Source organism: Branchiostoma lanceolatum, chromosome 5, assembly GCF_035083965.1.
Source record: "Branchiostoma lanceolatum isolate klBraLanc5 chromosome 5, klBraLanc5.hap2, whole genome shotgun sequence".
Lineage (NCBI taxonomy): Eukaryota > Metazoa > Chordata > Leptocardii > Amphioxiformes > Branchiostomatidae > Branchiostoma > Branchiostoma lanceolatum.
Genome location: NC_089726.1, coordinates 8,093,725 through 8,121,138, shown reverse-complemented (window position 1 = coordinate 8,121,138; position 27,414 = coordinate 8,093,725). Strand labels below are relative to the sequence as shown.

Here is a 27,414-nt window from a genome sequence, read left to right as displayed (position 1 = left end):
TAGCCAACTAAGGCAGCATCAATTGTTCTACTTGGTTATAGCTTGCAAATACAGCAAAAGCATATCTGATAATGCTTGCTTTTCCGTGTACAGTCAAACCTTTACAACTACAAGTGACCACCTCTATAGAAGGACCACCTGGCCAATGTGACCACTTTTTAGCATTCGTCAGATAATTTTTCCCATTGACACAAGCATCTAAGAATCCTGTCCATAGTGACCACCTGTCCACATAGACCAGATTTTATCAGTCCCCTGAGTGGTCTTTTTGGGCAGGTTTGACTAGTATATATTAATATTTCAGTATGAATTAATTGCATTGTTTATTTCAACCTTGGTGTGACATGTTTCTTTTAATTCTAGAATTTCTTTCCTTATTTTCTTTCTTTCTGTTTTTCTTACACTAAGTTACAGTGGAAAATTCAAAAGCAAGGAAAGCCATTGGGCTGGCCACTATTTTTCATCCCCATTAAATCAAAGTAATCACCTGTTCATTTCTCCTGTATACAGCTGCTCTGACCTGAATTTGCCAGTTGATCTGTTTCAGGTTTCACATTTTACACAATGAAATACAAATGAGCTTTTAGAAATTTTCACTGCCTTTCGAGAATACATGTACAAAAGAATGAAACTAATACATGTACAAAAGAAAAGGAAGAGCAGTCTAAACTGGAACAGTCCTACCTGACCGAAAATTCTACTCTACTCTACTCTACTCTACTCTACTCTACTCTACTCTACTCTACTCTACTCTACTCTACTGTACTCTACTCTACTCTACTCTACTCTACTCTACTCTACTCTACTCTACTCTACTCTACTCTACTCTACTCTACTCTACTCTACTCTACTCTACTCTACTCTACTCTACTCGCTGCTCAGTGGATGATCTGAAATCTGGTAGAATCCAATACATCATAAAAACTTGTACACAATGAAATACAAATATGCTTTTTTTCGAGAATGAAAATAATACAGGCTGTTCAGTGGATGATCTGAAATCTGGTTTGAAGACTCCATGCATCATGAAAACTTGTACACAATGAAATACAAATAGGCTTTTAGAAATTTTAACTGCCTTTCGAGAATGAAAATAATACAGGCTGTTCAGTGGATAATAAATGTACATACCATATGTATATATGGTGTTAGGGTATCTTAATTTACATGAAAGATAGTGCCAGTTCCATCTTTCTGTGAATGAGTGACAGCTGTCACAACACATATGGCTGGGGAGTCTACTTTTTAGTCTAGAAAGGCTATGTTTATGTAAGGGGTCACAGCAAATTACAGTACACTGTATGTCTAAATGAAGCATTTCTTAAGAACATGCACTTTGAGGAACCACATTTCCTTTTAATTTTGACAAACATTTCTAAAAATGTCAATTTGAGAAATGAAAACAAGAGTGTCTTTTTGGCCCAATTTCGGGATGCAAAATCAGCGATTATACATCTGACTGAGTGCTAACATTTAGTCTAATCACCTTTTAACCAGGACCTGACAACGAAAACAAACTTCAACTCTTGAAGAACAAAGACTACAGTCTTGCACACCTCTCGCTTCACGTTTTGAAAGGCCACATAAATATTGTTCTGGATCCCTGTTTCAGTTAGCCTGGGTGCCATCCTCTGTACGGTAGTAACCGCTGGCTCAATCTTTTCGCTTGCCATGGTTACCAAGCGAAAACGCTATGTTTCAGTACTGAGCACAATCATATATGTCATTCTGCCCATAACCTGGCAACCAGTCATCAGGAGGCCAGGGAAATTTTCCTTTGATGGGATGTTGGCATGTTGAAGCCAAAGAGCTGGCCGGTATAGGCCCTCTGAAACAGTCTGCCTACCAGGTTATTTTTCGAACAGACATACCACAAATTTTCACAAATATCTGCTGAACAAGATTCCACCAGAGGCTAGTACAACCTCCTGCTCCCTGGTGCGACATCTGACTTCTTACTTGACCTCTCAAAGGTCACAAAGTCGACCTAAGGTCTACAATCTCCTTCCCAGATAGACTCCTTTAGGCTGTCCTTCCAGCATGGTAAAGACAAGTGTAGACACATGCTGGATAAATGTATAGCCCAGGGGGTTTTGGACACCCTCTTACCCTTCCCTACTGTGAGGTGGCCCGGCACACTTTCATGTGCTGAACATACATATGTGAACATTTATGCAGGCAGCATATCGATCCTGCCACTTCTGAAAGGTGCTGTTTATAACTTCACGTCGGCTGAGAGGGATATTGTTTGGTAAACTCGTGATTTATCTACCGTTGTGAATAAATGCTTCCGAAGACCTTGACGCAGTAAACGTAGAGTGAAGTGAACAGAATAGCAATGAATGATGTCTTAGAATGAATGACACAAAAAAATGTTTCATCAGTTTCTTTTTTGCGCCTAAATGGATTGAAATTCCTGATGACATTAAAAGGTACTATACAAATTACTCAAACTGTTAAATCTATCGATAAGCAAGCCAAACATGGACCTTATACTCTTGAAAGAAAATGGATCCAACGTGTATTCAATAAAGAATGTAGAATCCTCTTTTTACAAATACAATTATATACATTCAGATGAAAACAATCTTGTATAACTAGAGGATACACACAGCAGATTGTATAACCTGGTCCTGATCAAACTGTATCAAAGACCGGTAAGCTACAATCCTGAAATCAATTGATTTTTCGGGTTGTGCCCAAAACGTATACTATTAGGATAATCCTTCAGCTGGATCCAATCAGATTGTGCACTTGGCATGGGGGTAATCTCCTGATCTTTCATGCTTCAGATCAATGGACCGCCTGCCACAATCATCATTATTACTTTATCCTGTCTCAATTGTTTTGTTTATCATATGTAATACTGTTTTACTATCACCATAGGGGGAGGCTTGATCTTCTGATCTTCCATGCCTTATATAATCGGACATCCTGCCGCACTCATCATTATTACTTTATCCTCTCTCAATTGTTTAGTTTTCTATGTGTATTACTGTTTTACTACAAGGGAGGCTGGATTACGCTTTATCTCTGTCAATATCATAGCCCCTCATCATCCATTGACTTAATCAAATCCAATGAAACATCATGCAAATTTTACATATTGATTTTCAGATATTAATCGTATATCTGTTTTGTTTGGACAGTAATTCATGCCGGATCAAGACATCAACACTCCGTTACATCAATATAAATATAGATGTATACACAAATTACTCCCATTTATAAGACCTTTCAAAAGCTGCTGTGTATAAGAATGGTGATACATTTGTGTAACATCAAAATGCTGGATACCCTCGACTGATTTAAGGTGTTTACGAAAGCTTTCAGGTTCAAAGCAGGCTTCGATGTCCGGTTTTGTGATAATTCTCGATCAATCTATAAATAGTTTTTATCTTGTTGACGCAAAGTGTATCAGCAGGAGGGTACAATGAAAGCGAACATGACGTGGTCGGTAAACTAAAATGTGTGCCATCACCTCCGCTGGACAGGCCTGTGTAAACCTTTCCAAACCTAACTTTACATCCCGATAAAACACCACATCAGCAATTATAAACACACACAAACTCTCTGTAGGATAAATGTGGGAGAAAATGAGAGAAACTTACCAAAATGTTTCTTTGGTATGCAGGCAAACATGCTTGTCCCCTAGTTGGTACATAAATGGAACCACTTGCAGGCAGGCTAGACTGTGTGACCACCCATGCGCTTTGCTAGATGGGATGGCTCATTTTCACCAAGGAGACATGAACGTACTATCAATGCCTCCCCTCTCTCTCTCACAGGCTAGTCAAGCTCCGCAAATCTCCTGCTCAGACGGGCCAATCCTTTAGCCTATAGGCTCACGGACAGTGCGGTCTCTCATCCGACTTGATTACAAGAGCGACTATAATTAATGGGTATGTAGAACATCAGGCATCTATATCACTATTCATTGGAGGAGGCATTTCCGGTTACAGGGGTACTGGGGGTTTTACCGGCAGCCACATACATCATCATCCCCTCACCCACTCCCGGACACAAACAGGTGACTGACGGTCTTCTTTTCTCTTATTTACATAACAAATGGCTTTATCAGAGAGGTGGAGTAGAATGATAGTGTATGACTTGAGCACCAAAAGTCGGTAATGACATTATAGATGTTCTCTAGATTAGGTAAATGCTTTGCTGGAACTGTCAGTGTGGTTAAAATCTCCCATTTGGACTCTCCCATCTGCCGGTACCCTTTGAAGTCAGAGCGGGAGACCTCATTGGTGGTCTGGGGAAGAGCCCCTGGAGTCACACGTATCATATTACACCCAACCATAACCTCTATTTTGTTATCTTACCCCTAAATTCATCAGGCCCTTTGCTAGTAGCCCCTGCCAGGGGATTTCTATCCAAACTGGGCTGTCATGTCCACTGTGATAACAAAGGCCTTTCATGTGGGGTCTGGGCAACATCAGCTCACACTGCATTTTCATGTTTGTTGGGAACACTGTTGCCTCTCACTCTCTTAGCAAACATCCCTACAGCCTCAACCCCAGGAAAACCTTTGACATCAGTGGGGTTCCCAGGCAAGATCGGAAAGCTCCAAAGGCATGTGGCCTACAGGCAGGGAGTACAGACAGACCAATACAGTTACCTGGTTCACATACTTTCACAAAAATAATGTCAGAGGGGGAGCGAAGAAAAAGCAACTTGTGACTTGACGTGATGATGATGATCATCATCCACTGTGGAACCCATGAAATACGAAATGTATATTCATTAGAAAAATAACATGCTCCAATAAGATTGAATGGCTTATCCTTATGTTAAATAACCCAGAAGTGCGAAGATGATACAAAAAGTCAGACGGGCAGGCGTTTGGCACAAGACGTCTTTGATAATGTTCAAGACGATGATGATGATACTTATGGTAATGATAACGATGATGGTCATAATAATGATAATAATGTTATTGTTTTTGATACTGTTTCATGTGTTTTTTAAATACTGTTTAATGTTATTAACCTAAGACATTGACTTTACTAACAAGCAGAAACAAAACAGGAAAATATATAAACAAACAATTGGAACAAGTACAGATTCCATGGGAAAAAGATAAAATGAAAAAATTCCACCTGAAAAAAATATGTCCCTGTTGATCATATTAGGACTGTAACAGCACATAATTGTGTTCTTAGAAAAATGTGACTTTGCAAAAAGGCAGATCATTACGCAAATTCAAGAAACACTGTTCCAAGTACACATAAATGACTTACTCCTGCCTAATAACCTGGAAGTGAAGGTCATTCTGACAGGTTGTCTCCTGTGTGGTGACTAGACTGAAAACTGATAAACCAAGTCAGCTGCTCTACCGAACAGCTCAAGCTTCCTCCCCGCTTAGATCAGCTTTCAGTTTAGTCTGCTCCACAGGATACAAGCTATCCAAGTGGCCTTCACCCAAACTGTTACAAATAATTCAGGACATGCATATCGACACATGGATGATTCATGAGCATTAGATCTAAGAGAAGGATGGCGTCATAACAGTTAAGTTATCTATAAGTGTAATAATGGCCAGCATCAATCTTTCCTTTTGTATCTCCTGTAGGCTTTCTCGTGGACCGGAAGAATTGACAGAATAGCTTTGGACAATTGGAGATGGGCTATTTATTACATTGTCAAGTACGGACTACGAAGCACAAGAGGGAAATGCACTGTGAGTACTTAATTTTTGTATATATAGTATTACGTATATGTTAGATAACAACGGTAGTCTTGACAAAGTACACTTCAACTTGGAGTTGTAGAACAATTACTCATGTAGTACTGTACTGCACAGAGGTATTTTCTGTGCTTTGTTCTGTTTTCTTCAGAGGTTTCGCCCGGGACAATGACACCGTTCCTCACCAGCTATAGTCACAAATCACGGCCTGCTCCTAATGCAGACTTTACTCGAGATTTGGTCCCTCTGGCGCAGCGCTCAAACGCTGCAACTTTCGACCTTGTGTAGTCTTACTCAAAGCCCGCTTATCGTGCACGAACTCATGAATGCTGCATCACGCTACCAATGATGTATTCCTGACGTTACATGAATTCCCCAGCAAGAAGCCCCTCGGAGCTACATGTACATTGTACGTGTATTGACGGCAGGAAAAGATGGCCATTTTCCATCCAAACCCGAATTGCTAATATCTCTAAGTCTAACACTAGACTATACATTATAGCTTGCAGGATCTGTCATGCTGCAATTTTCTACAGAGATTGATCTGCTACTTCCAACTTTCTGCTTCGAACTCCAAGGACGCCCAGGGCTGTCTCCAGGACCCATCACTCGGTCCCGGAAATTTGCATGTTGGGAAACTTGGGACGGACAAAACTTTCAACCTACCTGTCGAAAAATCTGAACTTCACGACACGAAATTGATGAAAATGTATTTTCATAAGCTTAAAATGACAGATGCAACAACAAAAATTAAGAACATGGGCTCCTGAACATTGAGCAGGACAGGGAAAAACTTAAAGCTGGCGATAGCCCTGCTTACGATGATGTATTAAATTACCTGCATCTCCAGGGTCCACCATCCAAGATGGGAAACCCATTCCCAAATGTCATGCGTAATAACAATATTATTACACCCCAAGCCACATCGTGATTAGCATAACATATAAATCGTAATATGGTCCACTTTATCTACGACCATTGCCTTTTAACCCTATCCCCAAATCTCATATAAGTCATAATCATCTCCGTAAACATGATTACCAGTGACTGATTCTCCATCTGGGTAGATAATCTTGCTATCTATGGCTTAATTGATGGATCTATCTTGTTGTGGCCTGGTCTGCCCAGAACTGCCTTATCATAAGCACCATTCATTGAGTCCGCTGCATTGTAGACTTTGACAGACCCACTGTCATCTTTTCTATATAGATCAACGGATGTCTAGTACGATAAGTTTTGCATGACTATGCGTCTTTTCTAAAGCAGACCAGTCCAGAGCGCTACACTGCTGCCGTCTTTTCCATAAACCAACAGATGCTTACTACGATAAGTTAAATGCGAACATCTTTCTTTTCTAAAGTCATTTATCCACTCAAGAGGTGAAGGACTTCAAGTTCACGGCAGTTCAATTTCATAGTATAGTAAAAATCAAGACTTTGCAGTACAAGTACCATTGAAGTTTGAGTTAGGGGGGAAAAAAGGACATCCATAGAAAAACAATTTAAGTCAGAGCATCTGTTTGTGGTATAATGAGAAACCCGAACTTAATTAAAGGTCCATGTACCTATCACAGAATTTTGACACCAAAACTGAGAGTCTAAAAAATCTCAATTCAGATTGATATTTCATTTTATTTGCAACTAGTTTTTAACATATTCACGTCATCTCTTCACATTTCCAGCATTAGTAAACAATTTGAAAGCAAGCTACGCGAACTCCCCTAGTTTTCGGTAGTCTACCAAAAACTGCCCAGCCACAGAACATAACATATTTCAAGACGTTTTCACGACACAACAAAGTCACATGCAAATATCACTGCAGTGTAATAAGATAGATTCAACTTACAATGTAGAAAAATGATGAAAAACAGTGACTTTTGTTTTGATTGGTCAGATTCTACAATATGTGCTTTAGATACACTGCAAAAATTGTTTGAAAACTACAGTACGTGAAACCTTTTAAGAATTCCATGATCGTACACATACATGTAGGTAAGACAGACTAATCTTTGCGACTGCCATATTGGATTAAGCGTGTCCAAAGAACAGATGCGACAAGCAGGTAATGGCGGATGTACCTGACATTATACAAGTATTCCTGCCGGCAAAGGCCTTAGAGGATTCCTGTTGAATTGAATTCACTCATCGTCATTCCCATATACATATACCTACATGTACATAGGTCTGATGTTCTAGCAGGGCTCAAAATGCATTTACATGTAAGTTAGCAGGGATTTGATTCTGCTCTAGGGAGAAAATGTGGTGTTCTCAGGTGAAACAAAGGGGTAGGCGGGCAAAAGACGGAACAAGCATGTTCACGGTGGTTTCAAGAAAATCGCAAACATTAAACCACAGCCAACATTTCAACTTTACAGTACCACCTGTATATGCAAGTGCACATAAAATTGGAGTTGTGCCTGCCAGGTATTTCTGCTGTCTATATCTTTACTCAACCTGCACGGGTCCACAGCATATACATTGGATACAATATGTTTACCAGATTTTTGTTTGCCACCTGTAAAATGCAAAACAAAGGATTGAAATGGTTTGTATGCAGAAAACTGTATTACGAGCCCCATCTAGAAACGTGAAAGGGCTGCATAAGATATGCTCAGACACGTAACGACATCCTGAAAGCTATTTCCAAAGCCAGACTTAGCATGACGTTTTTACTATCAAGAAAAATTTACAACCAACTGCAGGGAATATAGAATACCGCATTCAAATTTCATTACACATCAGAAATCAACTCTAAGAAAAGATCGCAATCTTCATTTACAGACAGCTTGCTGCTTATCTGAAATGAATACGAAGATTACAAACTTAAAACCTCACACAGGTGAGTCCACCACAATAGGATATTCTGATGATATATGACTCACATTAGAGGGTCACTTCATAAATCTTTAATACGTAAAACCAAACAATGGAAAAACTATAGCAGCCCTCAAGTAAAACCTGACGAAAGCCAACATGTCACTCCTGAAGGACGCCCGATCACTCGTCAAGCTGAACTTACTCAACCAAGCCTGGTCCTACGACGGCAAGATATTCATCAAGACTCTGAAAGATGAACGGCGACTTCTGTTTGCATCTGTCGACCTTGATATCTATCGGGTCTCCAAGTAATGTACCTATGGACCTAGCACTTATGGACAGATAACGTCTGGCATTTACAATCTGTAATGTCACACTTATCCCCTACACTACTCATTTCACTTTATTGTTATCATGTTTCATCTTGTATGTTCTGTGTTAAAGTTGTTTGTTATTGTTCCACACAGCAGAGTTGGTATCATCATTACCATATCAATTACCGAGGAATTCCTCCTCACAGGTGCGTGGCAGACAGAGGAGCGCTAGCATTACTCATTCATTACTGACCTACCCCAAACTCTAATAACATGAAATCTCTATCTGTCTGCCACGCAAACGTAAGGAGTCTTCCTGCAAATGACTTTGTGAAACTCCATGAACTAGAGTCTGTTGCCCTAGATGTGGGATTCGACGTAATTGCGCTAACAGAAACTTGGTGTGATGAATCCATCCCTGACTCAGATATTACATTGTCATCATATCAATCCCCGTTACGACGGGACCGCAATAGGCATGGGGGTGGGGTTGCGCTTTATGTATCAATTAATTTGTCATGTAAAAGAAGGTCTGATTTGGAAACACTCGGTTCCGAATCAATCTGGTGCGAGGTCAAAATAAGAAATTGGGATGTTTATATTTGCGCATGCTACAGACCACCTGGCCAGAATGTGGAGGAACGCTCAGCATTCATAGACCACCTGCAACGGTCTGTAGATACCGTTATGGCCAGTGGACCTTCCGAGCAAAGTGTAATTGTCTTACTCGGTGATTTTAATGGCAGCTCAGATAATGCAGCTGGTATAATAAGCAGTTTCGTGTCTGATAACAACTTTACCCAGTTGATATCAGAACCTACTCGCAGTACCAATACGTCATCATCGGTGCTTGATCTCATTATCACTGACTCACCTGGTCTTTTCGTGGACCATGGTACTTACCCTCCCCTGGCTAACTGTGATCATTCTCTTACTTATGGTATAATGTCTGTCAAGATCCCCAGAGCCAAAGCCTATAAACGAACTGTTTTTGACTTTACGAATGTTGACTATGAAGAACTTAACTCGAAGATTTTTGATGTAGATTGGAATTCCGTGATATCGGAACACATTCCAGACGTGAACGCCTCAGCCGAGGCTTTCATGGCAACTCTCACTAATGTCATAAAGCTGGTCATTCCTAGTAAAGTAGTCACCATTCGTCCTAGAGACAAGCCCTGGATGACATGTGAGATCAGGTGCTTGCTTAGGAAAAAGAGGCGACTGTACAGAAAACACAAAAGAACTAATATTCCAAATTTGTTTTGCGCCTATAAACAAGTCCGCAATCAGTGCACAGATTTGATTAGACAAGCAAAGAGAAATCATCGGGATAGCCTTTGTCTCGACCTTGCCAATCCAACTCTGAACCCCAAAAAATGGTGGTCCGTCTCCAAGGAAATCTTCCTTGGTAAGACCGATCGTGTTTTACCTTCTCTACTTGAAAATGGCACTGTTATATCGGAAGACAAGGCTAAAGCCGATATTCTTAATAGCTACTTTGCAGCTCAAACAAACCTTAATACCGAAGGCGCCTCTTTTCCCAACTTTGTACTCAGAACAGACTTATCTATCAACTCAATTACTTGTTGTCCCGCAGATGTGTACAAAGTAATATCAGACCTTAACATTAATAAGGCTACTGGTCCTGATGGCCTGAGTAATAGACTCTTGAAGAGTATTGCGCTTTCAGTATCAGAACCACTGTCACACTTGTTTAATGTTTCATTGAAATACGCCTGTTTCCCGTCTATTTGGAAACTTTCTAATGTCGTCCCTGTGTATAAGAAAGGCGATAAGCAGGCGAAGGAAAACTACAGGCCTATTTCACTTTTATGCGCTGTCTCTAAAGTGTTCGAACGTATAGTTTATGTTCCATTATCTACCTATTTACATGGCAACAACCTGCTTACCGATCGAAATTCTGGTTTCACTCCCGGTGATTCAACTGTTAATTCATTGACGCACCTTGTTCACAAGCTACACAAAGCAGTAGACCAAGGTCTAGAAGTCCGTGCCGTTTTCTTGGATATATCCAAAGCTTTTGATAAAGTATGGCATGCTGGGCTTATTTTCAAGTTGCGTCAACTGGGAGTATCCGGATCACTTCTGGAATGGATTGAGTCGTACCTTACGAATCGAAAGCAGCGTGTCGTCATCAATGGGTCATGTTCCAGCTGGTTACCTATTGATGCAGGTGTCCCACAGGGGTCACTCCTGGGGCCACTTCTTTTTCTAGTTTTTATTAATGATCTGGTGGACAATCTGCTAACTGAAGCCAATCTTTTTGCTGACGACACGTCGCTGATGGAAATAGTTTTGGATAGTCTTGTCTCAGCAAATAGATTGAACCACGATCTTAAATTGGTGGGTGACTGGTCAGACCAGTGGTTGGTAACTTTTAACCCCCTCAAAACCGTACTAATGACATTTTCTATGAAAAAGATCAAGGTCCATCACCCACCGTTAGTGTTCAAGGGAGTTGAACTGAAGGAAGCTGATTGTCATAAGCACTTGGGACTACATTTAAAACGTGATTTGTCTTGGTCATACCATGTATCCGAATTAACATCCAAGGCAATGAAACGTATAAACCTTTTGAAAAGGATACAACATTTTGTTCCCCGGGGAACTCTGGAAACCTTGTATTTAAGTATGATTCGGCCATTAATCGAATATGCAGATGTTGTTTGGTGTAGCCTCCTCGGCAAAGACTCAGATTTACTTGAATCTGTTCAAATATCTGCGGCACGGGTTTGTACTGGAGCCATGAGAGGCACTAAACACGAGTCTCTGTTAGCCGAGGTTGGATGGGACACACTGGCTATCAGGAGACAAAAACATAAGCTGATCCACTTTTGGAAAATATTGAATGGTTTCGTACCACAATACCTTCAAGACCTCATCCCACCACGTGTTTGTGACATTGTCCCATACAATCTCCGTGCCAACCAGAATTTCACCTCCATTGTTTGTAAAACTGAAAAGTGTAAAAAATCTTTCTTGCCCTCAACTATTCACTTGTGGAATGAACTGCCCTCTAATGTCCAAGCATCGCTTACGATCAACATCTATAAAAAGGAACTGGACTCACATTTCAATAGACCGATCAAACACCCTCACTTCTCTCACGACCAAAGACATTATGCAGTTCATCTTACAAGGCTTCGTTTAAATTTCAGTCAGTTAAACCACCACCTATTTCTACACCATTGTATAGATTGTCCTACATGTAAATGTGGCCATTATAGTGAAACAACTGAACATTATCTCCTACACTGTAAACTTTATACCACCCAAAGAAGTACCATGTTATCACCTCTCTCCAACATAACTGACCTTCAACAACTTAACGACAGCTCACTATGTTCTATTCTGTTACGCGGTTCCACTTCACTCTCATACTTACAAAACTGTAATATATTCGACATAGTTCATACTTACATCCATTGTACTGGAAGATTCATTTAGCGATTGATACCAACTTGTACTGTCTATTGTTAATTTTCTTTTATCCATTTTGTATTTATGCATGTCATTATGTCTCTTTGTTGTATGTGTTGAGTAGAAGGCTTCATATAAGCTATCGCTTTCTGCCTTATACTCCATAAACATATACGAATAAATAAAGTAAAAGTCTTCAATACTTGTAATGTGTGGCCAGAAACTTTGGGGCAAGCCCTTCAGAATAATTGTTTTTTAATATTTTGTTTACAACTCAAAATTTACTTTGTAGTTCCTCTTCTTTTCATTTGTTTCATTGATTTATGTTAAAATTCCAATTTCTTGTTTCGTTAGTTTTTCTTAGTCTCGATGATATATGATTTTGTAAAAATTTGTAGTTTTGGGGGAGGCCCCCGAAAAGCCGTATAGGCTTCTGGCCTCTCCTGCATGTATTCTTTACTCTACTTCTCTTTGTTTTTATATTGTATTGTACATATGCGAAGAAACAATAAACAATAAACAATAAACAAATAATTAGCATTTCGCATGCCTGTCCAGTCTATAGACTGATTTACACATCTGACCTGACTCCTACAGCAAAGCCTAAACCTCCCCAAGGTCTGCATCTGATAGCTTTTATCCATGTATAAATATACATTGCCTGGTTGTACCACAAAATGTCAACTACGGTGCAGCAAAAAGGCACCAGCATAAATTTTCCTTCCAGCACACAAATCCCCACTTGTGGTATAATCTACCATCTACAAGTGGGTTCGTCACCTTTGCAGAGTGCCTTCTTTAATACTTTATAACGGGATTCAGGAAGGCCATTATGGAGAGATGTAATCTTTACTTGGAGCAGAGCCCAAGACTTTCAAGTACACAGAGTTGGGGTCATAACCTTCTTTCTGGAAGTTGTGTGGTACAAATATTCAAGTACATGTAGTTCAGAATCCAGTTGATGAAAAAGTTTTCCAACCCCCTTCAAAAGTTTTGAAATGGAACAGTCCTGAGGAATTGTGGGAAGAGGCATAAATATACCGTCCCCCATCCTTTAAATATTTACAGACAGTTTAGCTTTGGGCAAGTCATCTTCTTAATGCGAAAGCGCAGTAAATTGAGTCTGCTCGGTTCTGCTATCTATCACAAAAGATCAGAGACTGTTTAAAGTAAAGGAAACATCTGTTTGGAGATGACTACAACTAACGATTGGGTTTGAAGTAAGACACAACACAACAGAGGGTGTGAAAGCTAAGACACAAAGTTCCCACAGTTAGTTGGTGCATGCTGCTACATTTCTGGCCTCTAATCTGACAGCGTTTCTCAACACTTTCTTAATTCATAATTAAAGTCTCCTATGATGGATTAGCATGGCTAACTTGAGACTCCCAATGATCTCGAGTCAAGGTATTTTCTTCAAGCTACCAGAAAAATTTTACATTTTTCATCACCCATGCAGGTAATACATCAAATTTCCATCCCTCTCCGCCCCTGATACATACTTAAATACCAAGCAAAGAAATCAGAGATGGCAGACTTCACCCCCTTATCCATACTGCTTTTTGTAATTTTGACCTTTCAAATCCCACAGACAAAAACAGCAGTGCACTGACAGCGTATGGCAATATTAAGATTTTGATGTTAAGAAAAAGCATTGTCTTATGTATGAATCCAGATCAAACTCAACAATCATACATCAGGCATTCCTATCATGGCCACAAATATCAACAGCGCCCCCATGCTATAAACTCAAGTAGTGCAACTGCATGTTCCAAGATAATCCTTGCCTAACCTCTTATACAGATTCAGCTGAATTTCACTGCATTTCTGCCTAACTGAACAAGTAATAAAATCATGCTATTAGCTGCCTAAATTGTCTGATACCCAGCAATGAAATGGAACATCCCAGTGGGACTTACAGTCTTATGGGATAATCGTAACCAATGCCAAGAGTTATTGCTCTTGCACACCAATGGATTTAACGTTGGTCTTTTATCTGGGCTGTCATATCGATTTCACAGACATTTTACTGTATAGCTACAGTAAATGACCATATAGGACAGTACACATAAAAATATTATAGATTAAGGTAATATTTATCTAGCTACAAAGGTATGAAAGCAATATAGGGGACAAAAAAACTCACAATGGCTGTCATTCTTAAACTCCTGATTTTGATAATTCAATACAAAAAATGCATGTATTTGTATTGTTTTTTTGTGTAAAAATGAGAGATACAGTAACATACTGTAAGTCATGAAATATTTGCGGTGGTTTTATCTTCCCATCTTTTGTAGTGACCTCCCCACTTGGAGTTCATGATACTCTCAATATATTACAATTCCAACATGTACAGTAACAACGTGTATTTCTAATGTACTACAGAATTGTTTCAACCAGGAATTTAAAACACTGCAAAAACCTTTTCCGTCCTACCACAAAATAAAACCATAATGAAATAAACGAAGTTGCATAGTCTGATTTACCAACAATCATTATACTGAACTTTATGATCTGAACATAAAGAATGGGCCGCATACTTGAAGTATGGCAGTAATATCTGCTGTACGTAGCTTGATTATAATCTTGCAGTTACTACTGTAGTAAAACAGGAAAAAGCTTGATGAGTTTTGCACTTGAGTCTATTGGAGGAGTAATATTTTAACACATTTACATATACTTGCAACACCCAAAGAACTTGTCCCTCATTGTATGGATTTTTGTATGCATGGGATCACGCTGTCTCATGATTACCTATAGTATAACACATGCTGTGGGAACGATTCTATATACTGTAACAGAGAAGGATTGTTACAAGGACATCTCTTACAGTTCATTATCTCTATGCATCACAATTCCAGTGAGGACTTCGACAGAGGCACTTGGCAGAGAGTTAGGGCCAATTTACACACAGCTTGTCTAGATATCTGGACTGCAGATATCTGCCAGGCGACAGCTTTTTTCTGTGTCTAAACAGGAATTTTATGGTCTTAATGAGGGTTTTTTTAGATGTCGGGAAAATTTCAGCCGACCACTCTGAAGCATTCGCCCGACAACTCAGCCGGAGTCCCCGACCGCTCCAGCCGGACGTCTAAACAGAATGTGTCGCGTAGTAGACATCTGGAGGTCGGGGTTCACGCTAGTTTGCATATTTGGCGGGCGATAAAGCGGGAAAACTTCTTAGCATCAAGGACCATTTGTTCTCAAACGGACGACGGACTTCTTTCGTGATGCCAGCTCGTTCGGTGGATCGGCCCTCCCCCCTCCGCCACGACAAGGGCAGCGAGTAGGAACGCAGCGTTGATTCTGACCGGTCGCTGTCGTCTTCCCCGGTACCTCAAACGCCTCTTACGCTCAACCCTTGCTTGCTGCCTCATGTTTAGCCACACGCGAGTCAGATAAAGAAAGAATACCATATTCATCATGACGAAAAGCACAGGCGGTTCTCCCGCCATTTTGAAACGCGCGCTAAAGGTTAAATAGGGTCACGAGTGCAATCAGCGCGCTGCGTGAGTCCTGCGGTACTTCCTGTCGGTATGTATAAATGCATCCAGATATCTAAGGCTCAGATGTCGGCGGATTTTTAGATATCTGAAAAAACTCTGTATAAATTGGGCCTTAGTCAAGAATGCGTACTGAAGTATTTAGTGTTACCGTTATCAATCATGAATGGCACAATACATGCATATTTGCGGGTACATGTGCTGCAATAGCTGGGATGTACCCTAATTTTAGCCCAGCTGGTAGCAGCCTCACAGTTGAGCTCCTGGTTCCAAAGTTGCTAACTGAGAGACTGAGACCAGGTTCAATCTTGTGTAGGACATCACAGTTGGAGCTGCACCAGTCTTTCGGAAGGGACGTAAAATGGGGGTCCCTGTTCAAGGAGGTGATCATGTTAAAGGGAAGGGCTAGCAACCCCTCCCTTTAATAAGTTCTTAACATCCAGGAAATTTGCAGTCCAATGTGCCACTACAAGGGTCTGAATGAACTGCAGAGTGCAGTAGCTTGGAATGCACTGTCTTTTAACTTTAGTCTGCGTCTCGTTTTTGGGTGGTTGCAGTTTTTGTATAGACTGATAGATGGCTCTGCTGAGCAGTGGACAACATTACACCATACAACCATACAACAATGTAACACTATCCACCTCATACATCACACAAACATCTCGCAGACACAATTCATACAGGCTTTGATCGAACAAATCACAATCTGCGGAAGCACCAATCTATTAGGTCAACAGACAAATCCAATATTTCCTTTACTACTCTAAATGAACAAGGCAATTAGGGGTTCATGTTTTCCCCGAAATGTAGTTACGGGAACATAGTCCATCTACAATGTGGGCCAATTTCTGCCAGCAAAAAATCTTTAAAAGCATTGTCATGTGGATTGTACACATAGCTTCATTAGGTTGTTTTTTTTGGGGGGGGGGGGACCAGGGACTACCAGGAACAGTACTCACATACAGATGAGCACAAACATATGTCCTGAAATAGATACATCAATTTTTTAGTCCATTCCCCGTCAATTTTTGTCAATCTACTCTTCTCTTTGTTTATCTTTTTTGTACAATATCATTGAAAACTAGAAAGGTCAAGAAGAGACGCTGAAAACTGCGCAACAGAGGCAGGTTACGTAAGGAATGACTCCTGCTATCCATCTCCTCAGACCTTGGCCCAAAAGTGTGTTTACAAGATCAACAAAAGATCACGATTATCAAAATGAAAATGTTTTTCCTGAAGTCAAAAATTACGACCCACAATACAGGACACTACGTAGCAATGTTTTTTTAGACGATCACAAAAATGCAAAAGGCGGGAACAACAAAGACACACCCTGCCGTGTGATGTTTAGAGGAATTTGGCACTTACAGCCCATCTGGAAGCATTTCAAGTTCAAGTTCAATGGGTAACTACCAAAGGAACCATTACCAAGTACATGGGAAACCATTAAAGGAGAGTTTTGACAAAGCCAGGTTTGTTATAATTATGGTCTTTATCAATGTCTGAATTTCTGAATTTGGCCTTTCAACAGTATGTGTGGTTGGAGGAAGGTAATGAGGTTGTTCACACACACACACACACACACACACACACACACACACACACATACACACACACACCTTGTTCTTCAAGACTCAAAATAGTGGGTGCATGTGCACCTGTGTGCACCCAAAATTGGAGCTGCGCACCTTATCTTTGACTGTGGGTGCACCAGTGCTATTGTACACTAGTTTACAGAATATTCTTGAAATGTAAGTATCAGAAAAAGCAATATAATTGTATCAGTTATACTTTATTGGATGTATTACTTGTTTGAAATTTAGAAGTTAGCTATAGAATTATAGACTGAAGTTCTTAAGAGCATTAAACTTTGTAATTATGTTCTGCTGACATTCAACTTTAGTTTGTGGTGCACCCAAAATTCTTTCTGTGCACCTAATCTTTATGGTTGGGTGCACCAGTGCACATATTTCCAAAAATGAATTTCGAGCCCTGCACTAAATCTTAGACCGATACACACAATGGAACAAGGAGCTCAACTGGGATTGGAGAAAATCTTAAATCATCAGTAATACTACTGTGCTAGAAGTTCTAATACCCGAACACAAACCAATACTGCTGCTCTTCCCTAGTATAAACCAATACTGTTCAGATATCTGCTGACGGCGTTGTAGCTTCCCTGTTCCACTCCAAGCAAATTACAGCTTTACGTAGCAAAACCTTTGTTGGCTCCGTTGGCATGTGTGCTGGCCACCATCTTGATTTTGTGACGTCACAGGATAGCCATACCATTTCATTGGGAGGGGTGTTTTTGGGGTCGCTAGCGTTCTCTCTATTTTTAACAAATCGGCACACAACTATCACACATTCAACTCAAATAAAGAGAAAAATTCAAGACCGATTCATATTGATAAAAAGACCCCATAATCGCTAAACTAACATGGCAAACCTGAAGTATATGTAGCACATTTCTTAACCTCCTCTTTATGCTGTGCTCATCCAGCCACCAAATCACTGATCCACTCCATCTAAAAGTACTTGCAGTATTATTAAGAAGACCCGCAGGGCACGAAATGGTGGATGAACTGGGGAAAAAGCTCCTGTGAATTCACACAAGGACGTAGGCATCAAGTGTAAATATTCCTGCAACTGCCTGTGGCCCTGTCAGCGCAGATGATGCAAAAAACGTTCAGTCTTCCGGTCACAGCCAAACACCCACACAACTGCTCTCTGTCTGACTGAGCCGGTTGACCTAACCTTACACTAGAACTGGTTACCATCAAGCCATGGAGGAATGTTCAAATGTGTGTTTCTTGTGCCTTACTCCCCAGGACTTCTGAAATTTAAGGGCAACTCGAGATCTGGCTGTCCAACATAAACAATTTTTTTTGTGATAAGTTAGGTCACACCACATAACTCATTCTTCCCTTAGGAAGACAGGCTTGGAATGGTTCCCAGTTCTTTACTTTAGATAGAAATCTCTTCCAACCACTTCAGACTTTTCACACCTCTAATCAATCAGCTAATCAACATTCAACCAAAAACTGAAAACCATTACTCTCCAAGCTGAGGTTGTTGGGGAAGGGCGGACAAAAAACGGGCCATATGACGAGAAGGTCACAATTTTCCCCAACAACCTCTGCTTGGAGAGTAGAAAGCCATGTCTCTTGTCTTGGTTTCATAAAGACCATATACATACAGCTTTGATGTATTGACTTTAAGCTTTAACCTGTATATTTTTATCAAAAACTAGGACGCTAAAACTCTCCTCTAAGAAACTTGTGTATGTTATAAGGAGTTTGGAAGCTGCCTTGTTTCCCCTACCTTCCTCACAATGTAAACACATCGGAGAAAAGACACTTTCCAGAAAGATTAACACAAAATCTACCCATCCTCTGGTGGCTTGCTTCCACTCCAAAATCTCAGCACCAAAAATCTCTCCAAGACCCAAGATAAACACTTCCTTCTTCTTCTTGAGCTCTATAGTTAGATTATGCAGTTTTGATATCAAAGCAGATTATTGGTTGATTTTGGTTAAAAGAATAATTTATTACACATACAGGAAGTAAAGGTTAATGGATTTATGCATGTTATCAAACATGTCACTTCGCCAGTTTCTGGAAACCATAAACTACTGTAAATGCATTTAAGTTTGTGTGCTTTTATTTTGCGGTAGGGAGAAAATGTGGCGGTTTTAAGCTTGCGTATGGGGTTTGAGACAATAGTTGACATTAGGGGGTAGGAGGGCCAAAAATTTTGCAGTGGTTTTAAGTTCGCGGCGAAGAGCATAAATCCACCGTGAACATTTCTGTATTTACAGTATTGTGCTGGGCAGGGAAGCTGCATTCACTCACCATTATTTTCTCAGGGGTGGAAATTTCACCAAAAAGTGTTAAAAGTTTTAATGATTTAAAAGAAGATGGGAGAAAAAAAACTGTTCACAATACTAATAGGGAAATTTTGAGAAATTTTATTAAGATAAAGATTTACTACTAAATTCACTACTTCTTTCACCACAGTGGAGGGCAATGTTTCCTTTTTGTTTTCTTATTATCAAACTATCATTATGAACATAATAAATCATATCAACAGTATGTGACACTGAATATAGAGCTTCTCCTTCAAGGATATTGAAGATGGTTACAGGTAAATTCATCAAAGGTATATTGCAATCAAATAAAGTCAAGTGGTTGAGTTTTATTATACAATTGTAACAAAGTACATTTACTGTGAAATAGGCATAACGTAAAAGCAAAATGAAAAACAATATCCACTCAAAGCTTTATCAAGTGCTCTGCAATAAAACATTTGCTGATGGAAAGCTCTGGGCCCAACCTCAAGGTTCTCAGCCACCCATATAAAATTTACATCTTGATTCCAACAGTTCAGCAACACTGCACATGTGGTAGCTGCCACGCAACATAAACCCTGCATCTGCCTCAGGACATTTGGAGCAGTGATGGCTTAGGACACCACTGTGTATGTGAACTTCATTGCCAAATGTCCTTCAGAAGCACATTTCGCACCAAGGGAGTTGTCCCTATCTTCTAGGCACCTATCAACTATAATCAAGTACAAGTATGTGAAGATTGGATCCATTTCAAAGCCCCTCCCCCATTTAAGGACCATGGTCTTTTTCAATGTCGTAGCTACCATCTATGGTAGACAAACACTGATAATATCATTTATCAAAGAGGTCACTAAGAATGAGTCTCATGCGCATTGTCTTCCACCCAAAATAATAATATTCATAGCCCGTCCCCAATTAAGGGCTATGGTCTTTTTCAATGTCATAGCTGCCTTCTATAGAACTTCTGTACAGTAGAAGACAAACATATGTAGTAAAACTAATAGTACTGTAATATCATATTCATAGATCAGTCTTTTGTTACATGCACCATATGATGTCATGGAACATGGAACATTTTAAGCTCTCCAGCAATTGTGAATTTGTCCCAACTCGTGAAATAAATAAAAGACTACCTCTCAGATTTTTATGAATACAAACATTTAACATATTAAACCTCCTTGGCCAAGGTAATAAATGATCTGACAGTCAGTCTGTCATTATGAAGTCAGCAAGATTAGCATAAAAGTTCATCTGTGTGAGATCATAAAATTATGGAAATGATGAAACTGCTAAATCAAAACACAATGTCAGATATACTAAAGGCAACTGAAGATGAAATGGTAAGCAAGGTAGAACGGCCCTAGTAATAGTATGAAACCAATTTCTTTTTATGGCGCCTGGGTTCCATGGCATTTCAGAAGTATGGGGTCGTCCTGTGACACGTGGCTGCTGTAAAACGTTATGATTAATCAAATAGACAGCCTGAGACATCCACATGGTAAAGACATTTCTCCTTCAGGACACTTCAAGGTTAAACACAAATAGAATCCAGACCAACAACATTGTGCAACTTCTCAACGGTCGGTAGATTACATTGATCAAAGTCATATGGAGGACATTTTTCAAGATGCAAGTATGTCATTATGTATACATAACATTACATGTTTGTGATCACATGGCTTATACGCCTTCGTCACGTTTCAAAACCGGCACACGGTCAGGCAGTTTTCCCAAACGAAAAATATTGAAAGACAACATGACACACAGAACGTTGAAAAAATAGTCATGAGCATAATGTTTGCATATTTATTCATATTCACTTTAATTCTTTGTTTCCGCAAGCAGACTGGCTAGGACTAAATCTGCGGATTGGAAATGTGACCTAAGCATTAGTTGTAATCAAGAGATGTGACACTGATGGAAGTGCAGAAGAATCAAACTCAAAGTTTACCCCATGCTAGAAGTTGCCACCAAAGCAAGATCATACATCATCGTCATCATCATGCCAGGGTGACATTGCTCCCGAGGAGAAACCCCTCCCTTGACTGACTTGAGTTTATGAAGAACATACAGCCAAGGTTAAATCACTGGGAGTTATATGTAAATAAGTCATCTGTACTTGTCATGACTGTAACTTGACCTCATCTGGCCATGACTCCAAACTATGCTGTAAAGTGTGTAAAAGCAAGTTCACAATGGTTTTATGTTTACCGTTTTCACTTCTTGACCGCAAACTCAAAACAACCACGAAAATGTTTGTACTGTTTTCTGCCCACCTATCCGCTATATCATACAATTTGCAAGTCCTATATACATTGTACAGTATTATGATATGTAAGAGGTGACTGTAGAGTCCATTCCGAGTCACCGTGAGGGTTTTATAATAATATTTGTAATCATTTTGAAAAGTTTCTAATAAAAGAATATCTGACTGACAATAGTTCTAAATTTTTCTAAAAGATCAAATACAAAAATATGAATTTATTTGAATTTAATTAGATAATTTAGAAATATTTTGAAAGTAACTGCACAAAAACCTCTTTATTTGTAATAATTTCTAAACATCTATGTGATTATTTAACTTTTATAAATATTAACAAGAAATGGTAGAAAATGGTTAACAATGGCAGAATGGTGATTGCCCCCATAAAAGTAGGTGCTAATCTGGCCCTTCTGTCTGCCTTTGTACATCTTTAGACTTCACTGCAGGACACCGCTCGGTCCTTTGTGGAAAGCATTCTTCCCTAAACTTCGCAAGGATGTGTGAATTGCTTTCTTCCCAGCCCTCTGACCTATTTATAGACATGTTACAAATAATGGTAGAAAATGGTAAGAAATTGTAAAAAATTGTAAATAATGGTAGAATGCTGTTACCATTATTTAGAAACCATTGTAAATATCATATTCTACATCATGAATATTTCTAAAGTTTTAGAAAACTTAAGAAATATTTAGAAAGTTGAAATCACATTCAAAATATTTCAAAAGTATCAAATCTCTTACAAAAATAATAACAATAACTTGAAAATAGTTCTAAATTATGACAATAACAACCCTCGCGGTGACTTGGAATGGACTCTACTGTCCGTCTGTAGCACCCATGCCAAATTGCTAGTAGGTGGTTTTCGACTGGCTCTACGCAAAATGGCTGGAGTTTCCATTACTGAAGCAATATGTGACTATAGCACTATCATGGACTCAAAACCACCCCAAACACTCCATTTTCTCCATACCATGAAATTTAATCACCACGAACTTAAATGTATTTACAGTAGTCTGATGGTTAACCTCAAAAAAGGACATAATCTTCTTTACTTGAAATGATTTATACATACTTTTATTTTAAATGATACTTTTAATGATGCAGCACTCCTTTTTCAAAAACAAACTATAAATACAGACATTTTTGCAGTTTTTGAGGTGACCATCAACTCAAAACCACTGCAAAAATGCTTGTTCTGTCTTCTGCCCGCCTACCCAAGAACTTAAAACCACCGAGAACACTCCACTTTCTCCCTAGCGCAAAATTAAATCCCCGCAAACTTAAATGCAGTTACAGTACTGTGATATGATATGATAGACTAACTCAGAGTCAAAACGGGCTCAGTACTATTTTCTATTAGTCACAAATACTACAGTACCCTCCCAGTCCCATCTATCTAATTATCATCTCCCTAATACACCTTTTTAGAATTCCCCTGGCCTTTATAGTATATCATTATTTCATACAAATTAGTGCCCTACATGTACATACATGTACCTCTAACCAGTCGAAGCTCCGGAAGTGACTTTCATAAATGCCTTGTGGTAGTATTGTCCCATTGGAAATGAATGTTAGAGACTAACATCAAATATAAACATTAAGCAGTAGGTCATTATAAAAGGTAACCATACCATACATCAGATTTGACATCAAAGGGTCTGTCCCAGAAAATAAGCTTTTTCCTGGTAAAAATAATCTATCAACTTGTTCAATCAGACTTCCTGATCACATACAGTGATAGGAAACATCTTGACAAATTCCTGCTTTGGAAACTAAGCGGAAGTTTGGTCGAAATCGATGGAGATCATCACGGATAAAATGGCTATAGGAAAAGGTGTCCCTTCCTGTCATGTGGCTTTGGATAAAATCCCGGGTCAAATACAAAGTACTTTTCAAGGTGACTTGTCCCTCGGACGTGTACATTCATACTAGATCAAATGGAACCCAGCCAAAAGCGCCTACCAATCCAGCTGCACCGGATTGAACTGGAAAAAACCTCATTGGTTCCATCCAAACAAACGGCAGCTTCAGGTTCAAGTTCAGACTTGGACCATAACGAGTCCTTGACCTTGACATCGACCTGAAACAAGTCGGACTGGTAGTGTATACAGAACTATGTCTGATATCAAATGGGGCGTGCCTGTAGAGTAATCATTGAAACCTGCATGAAAAAAACATTCAGCTCAAATTTTTAAACATAACGTTACAACTCCATTCAGAGATGATATGGGTTTCCAAGGTTCAAACCTTGTCATATCTGATTATCATGATGAGAATTTTGGTAATTTCCAGTGAGTATCTGCATGCAGGGCATTGGTGGGCTTTTGAAATCAATGTCATATCTAAAATTTGCATACAACAACATAGACTCTAAACAATGCCCAAAGTCTATAACCAATTACAGTAGAACAAGTAATAGTGTACATTAACAAAGAAAATAGAAGGAAAATGTTTGGTCTATTACACGACTTCGCTGTTAAAGGGTTTGAATTCTTCTTTGAAGACTGTGACTAATGAAATGTACCAACACTTTTGTACACTTCCGTCCACCCTTGATCTCTGCTGCTCTGCCATACTACAGTCAGTCAACCATGGCATATAAAATAACAGAACACCAGTGGATTCAGCCTGCCCTCAAAGTGGGGAACAACGCTTTACGCTAAATTCAGAAGAACCGCCTAGTCCCCTACGTATTACGCTAAAATCAAGGAAGGTAATCATGAAAAATTTGGTCGCCTTGCTGCTACAAATAACATGTGACTAAAACGACCATCCCTACAAATGACGGGAAATTAAAGAGTACTGTCTAGCTTGTCTACACCTTGTGAAAAAGGGTCATGTAGGTCCTCAGTGCTCTTGAGGAAGCTGAAGTCATTCCCTGATTAGAATACATTATCTGGTCTCCAGATAATCCTGTGTCCTACTGAGGCCAGATTATACTCTGAATTTATAATAATCCCTTCTTCACTCCCACCTTTTAGTTTTGATTTCCCAGCACTGGCCATTCCCCCCTGATTAGAATCACCAGACTCCCTTCCAAGGTGGGACTATCACATTGAAATTTCAATTTCACACATTAACTTTGTTGTCATGCATGACCCACTTCTTTTCTCTTTAATAGTCTACTACACAAAGAACAGTTACCCAATTATTTCCCCATCAGTCCCAAACAGGTTTATTCATAGTTTAGACCCACTTTACACTGAGTCTACTTCAGATAATCCGAACCGGTTCCGAACCGGATCAGTTGTCTTTAGACCTACGGGCTGAAGGGGAGTGCGCCACCCGTGGTGCAAGATATTACAGTCGCTCCTCTCATATTTCTTATGTTTGCTACAAGCGTTTTGTGGCATATGAAATAGTACGAGCCCAACAAAAAAAGGAGGATGAGACGCATGTACAGGGACAGGCAAGACCAGGCTTGAACCCGCCGGCGTTCGTCCTCGCCGCCCTGGCTGTACTGCAAGCCGGGCACGTTGATCGGGTCATAGGAGAATACCAAAGAAGAAGCAGCCACGGGTGGCAGGCTATTGCACTTGAAACATTCGAAAACTTTCAATGACAATTGCACAAATGTTTCAGAATGAAGAAAATATGCTTCTATCGCTAGCGCAGGCTTATTAGCATATCATTATCATGATACCGAAAGCGGTCTCGGAGCCAGTTTCCTCTTTACACACAGATCGGAACCGCATCGACCCCCCGCTGATGTGGACTAGACCAGGGTTGGGATGTGGTCTGGTGCGGTTCCTGGAGAAACCGGATTCTCCTCTTTAGACTGGGAACGGGAGGCGAACTAGTCCAGTTAAAGTGGACTAGTTCGGGTAAAGTGGTCTCAGTGTAAAGCCACTCTAACACATTCAGTACCCTCTTGAGTTGAGTTTTGTCATTCAGATGAAATATTTACACTAAATTACAGCATTATTTAATTCATAGTAATTTATACCAAACTATCAATGAACATGCATATCCAGTATACTAGTATATACCTTGGCCTGATAGTTATCAATGTTCAACAGGCATGTTTAATATGCCTAGATGATAAAAAATATCATGATTTGAGTTGTGATCGGAAGACCATTCCTAAATCTCAACTTCCATGGGGATCTAAAAGCCTAGTCTAAACCAAGTCTATATAACCTCCTTGTCTAAACAGAATTAAAGTTGAAAAGTAATTTGCAATGGATCCAGCTTAGGACATTCCAGAGTCCGTGACACGATACACAAATGCACATTTGTTGTACAACACACCGTCTACATGTACTTCTGTTAGTACTAGATGTTCCAACTGTTAACATGAAGCAACAGGCCATGTACATGTAGGAAGGGGATGCCGTACGTGGTGGGGTGGGGGTTGAAAATAGAGTGACACTGGTAATAAAATCTACAAAATGAAGGTCTTACATCCTTGATGCAACTTGGCATAAAGAATTAAGACACAACAAACGGCAAATATCTATACTACGTACTGTTGAAAGAAATGAAATATGACTTTCAACGCCCTAATAATGCTTAGATGGCCTTCACAAATCACACACACACACACACTATTTTAGTTCTTCAGGACCTATCTGTCCCTAGATATAGCCAACATTTTGATAGCCTAGCACGTGACAACCTATCTACATTCTATTACCAGGATAAAATCTTCATGCTGTCACACAGGAACTTCCAATGGAGGGGACCTTCATTAGTTAAACATGTACAGTTCTAGCTGGCCATGACTTCTGAGTAATAGGACTAGCCATTACTTTGAGGCTAGTCTGTTTCACTGACATGACTGACAGCTAGCTATACAGTTCAATTTCTTAGGCTGTGCAACAGGCTTTATTTCAACATACCAATCAATATTGACCCAAGAAAAAATATATTTTCACTCATCCTAAGTTGAAATCATACATTACAAGAAAGATTCTAAACAAGAGAAATTGGATATTTTGTGCCAGAAATATCTATTTGGATTCTCCCAACCACAGGAAGTTCAGCCACATGCTGCTGTTATTTCACATAATTGGAACCAAGTGTCTGTCAGACAGACTTGAAAAGTGGAATGTGTGTTATTCTAGGTCCATTTGTCTTTCAACAAGGTCTCTGTGGCTGTCTGTTCTGTGCTATAGCCATACGTCAACACAAGGTGACAAGTCTGGAGCTTTGTCTGCTCAGCTGGTGGGATCAGCAATAGTTGGATGGAATCAAGGTTGCAGTCTGTATATAGTACAGGCTTAGCAATAATTGCAGCGGGAGCCTGGCAATCTGTTATATCTGGCAGGATTCCCTTATATGCCTTAGGCTTTGACCTCCTATGGTTCAGAATTATTCTAGAAATCTGAAACGTGAAGGGAAGAAGGTGATATTTCAAAGTTTCAAGTACAACTTTTTGCTCGCCTGATATCCAAACCTATTATGAGTCTCTTCTGTCCAGACTAGGTAGTTTTAATAGGTTAGGATACCAGGCTAACTTTTTGCTACATGAAGATAATTGATATGATTTAAACGTATGGCTGTAATCCTATACCTTGCCCTTTTAAT

General features: G+C 39.7%; 2 protein-coding genes across 6 annotated transcripts in view; one reads left to right on the top strand and one right to left on the bottom strand.

Moving 5' to 3' along the window:
- The window catches only part of LOC136434791 (glutamate receptor-interacting protein 1-like), a 90,349-nt gene that overhangs the window by 58,042 nt on the left and 4,893 nt on the right, over positions 1-27,414 (bottom strand). Inside the window, exon 1 of one of the 5 annotated variants that reach the window (XM_066427848.1) lies at positions 3,612-3,758. The exons of the other annotated variants lie outside the window; for them this stretch is intronic. Within the exon in view, the coding sequence (XP_066283945.1) occupies positions 3,612-3,642 (31 nt within the window). The 5' untranslated portion in view covers positions 3,643-3,758. Of the gene's footprint in view, positions 1-3,611; positions 3,759-27,414 lie in introns of those variants that run through there. 5 annotated transcript variants of the gene reach the window in all.
- Positions 3,915-27,414, top strand: part of LOC136434793 (uncharacterized) — a 37,600-nt gene continuing 14,100 nt past the window's right edge. Inside the window, exons 1-2 of the mRNA XM_066427855.1 lie at positions 3,915-4,030; positions 5,582-5,689. The gene's annotated coding sequence lies outside the window, so the exon portion shown is untranslated. The remainder of the gene's footprint in view (positions 4,031-5,581; positions 5,690-27,414) is intronic.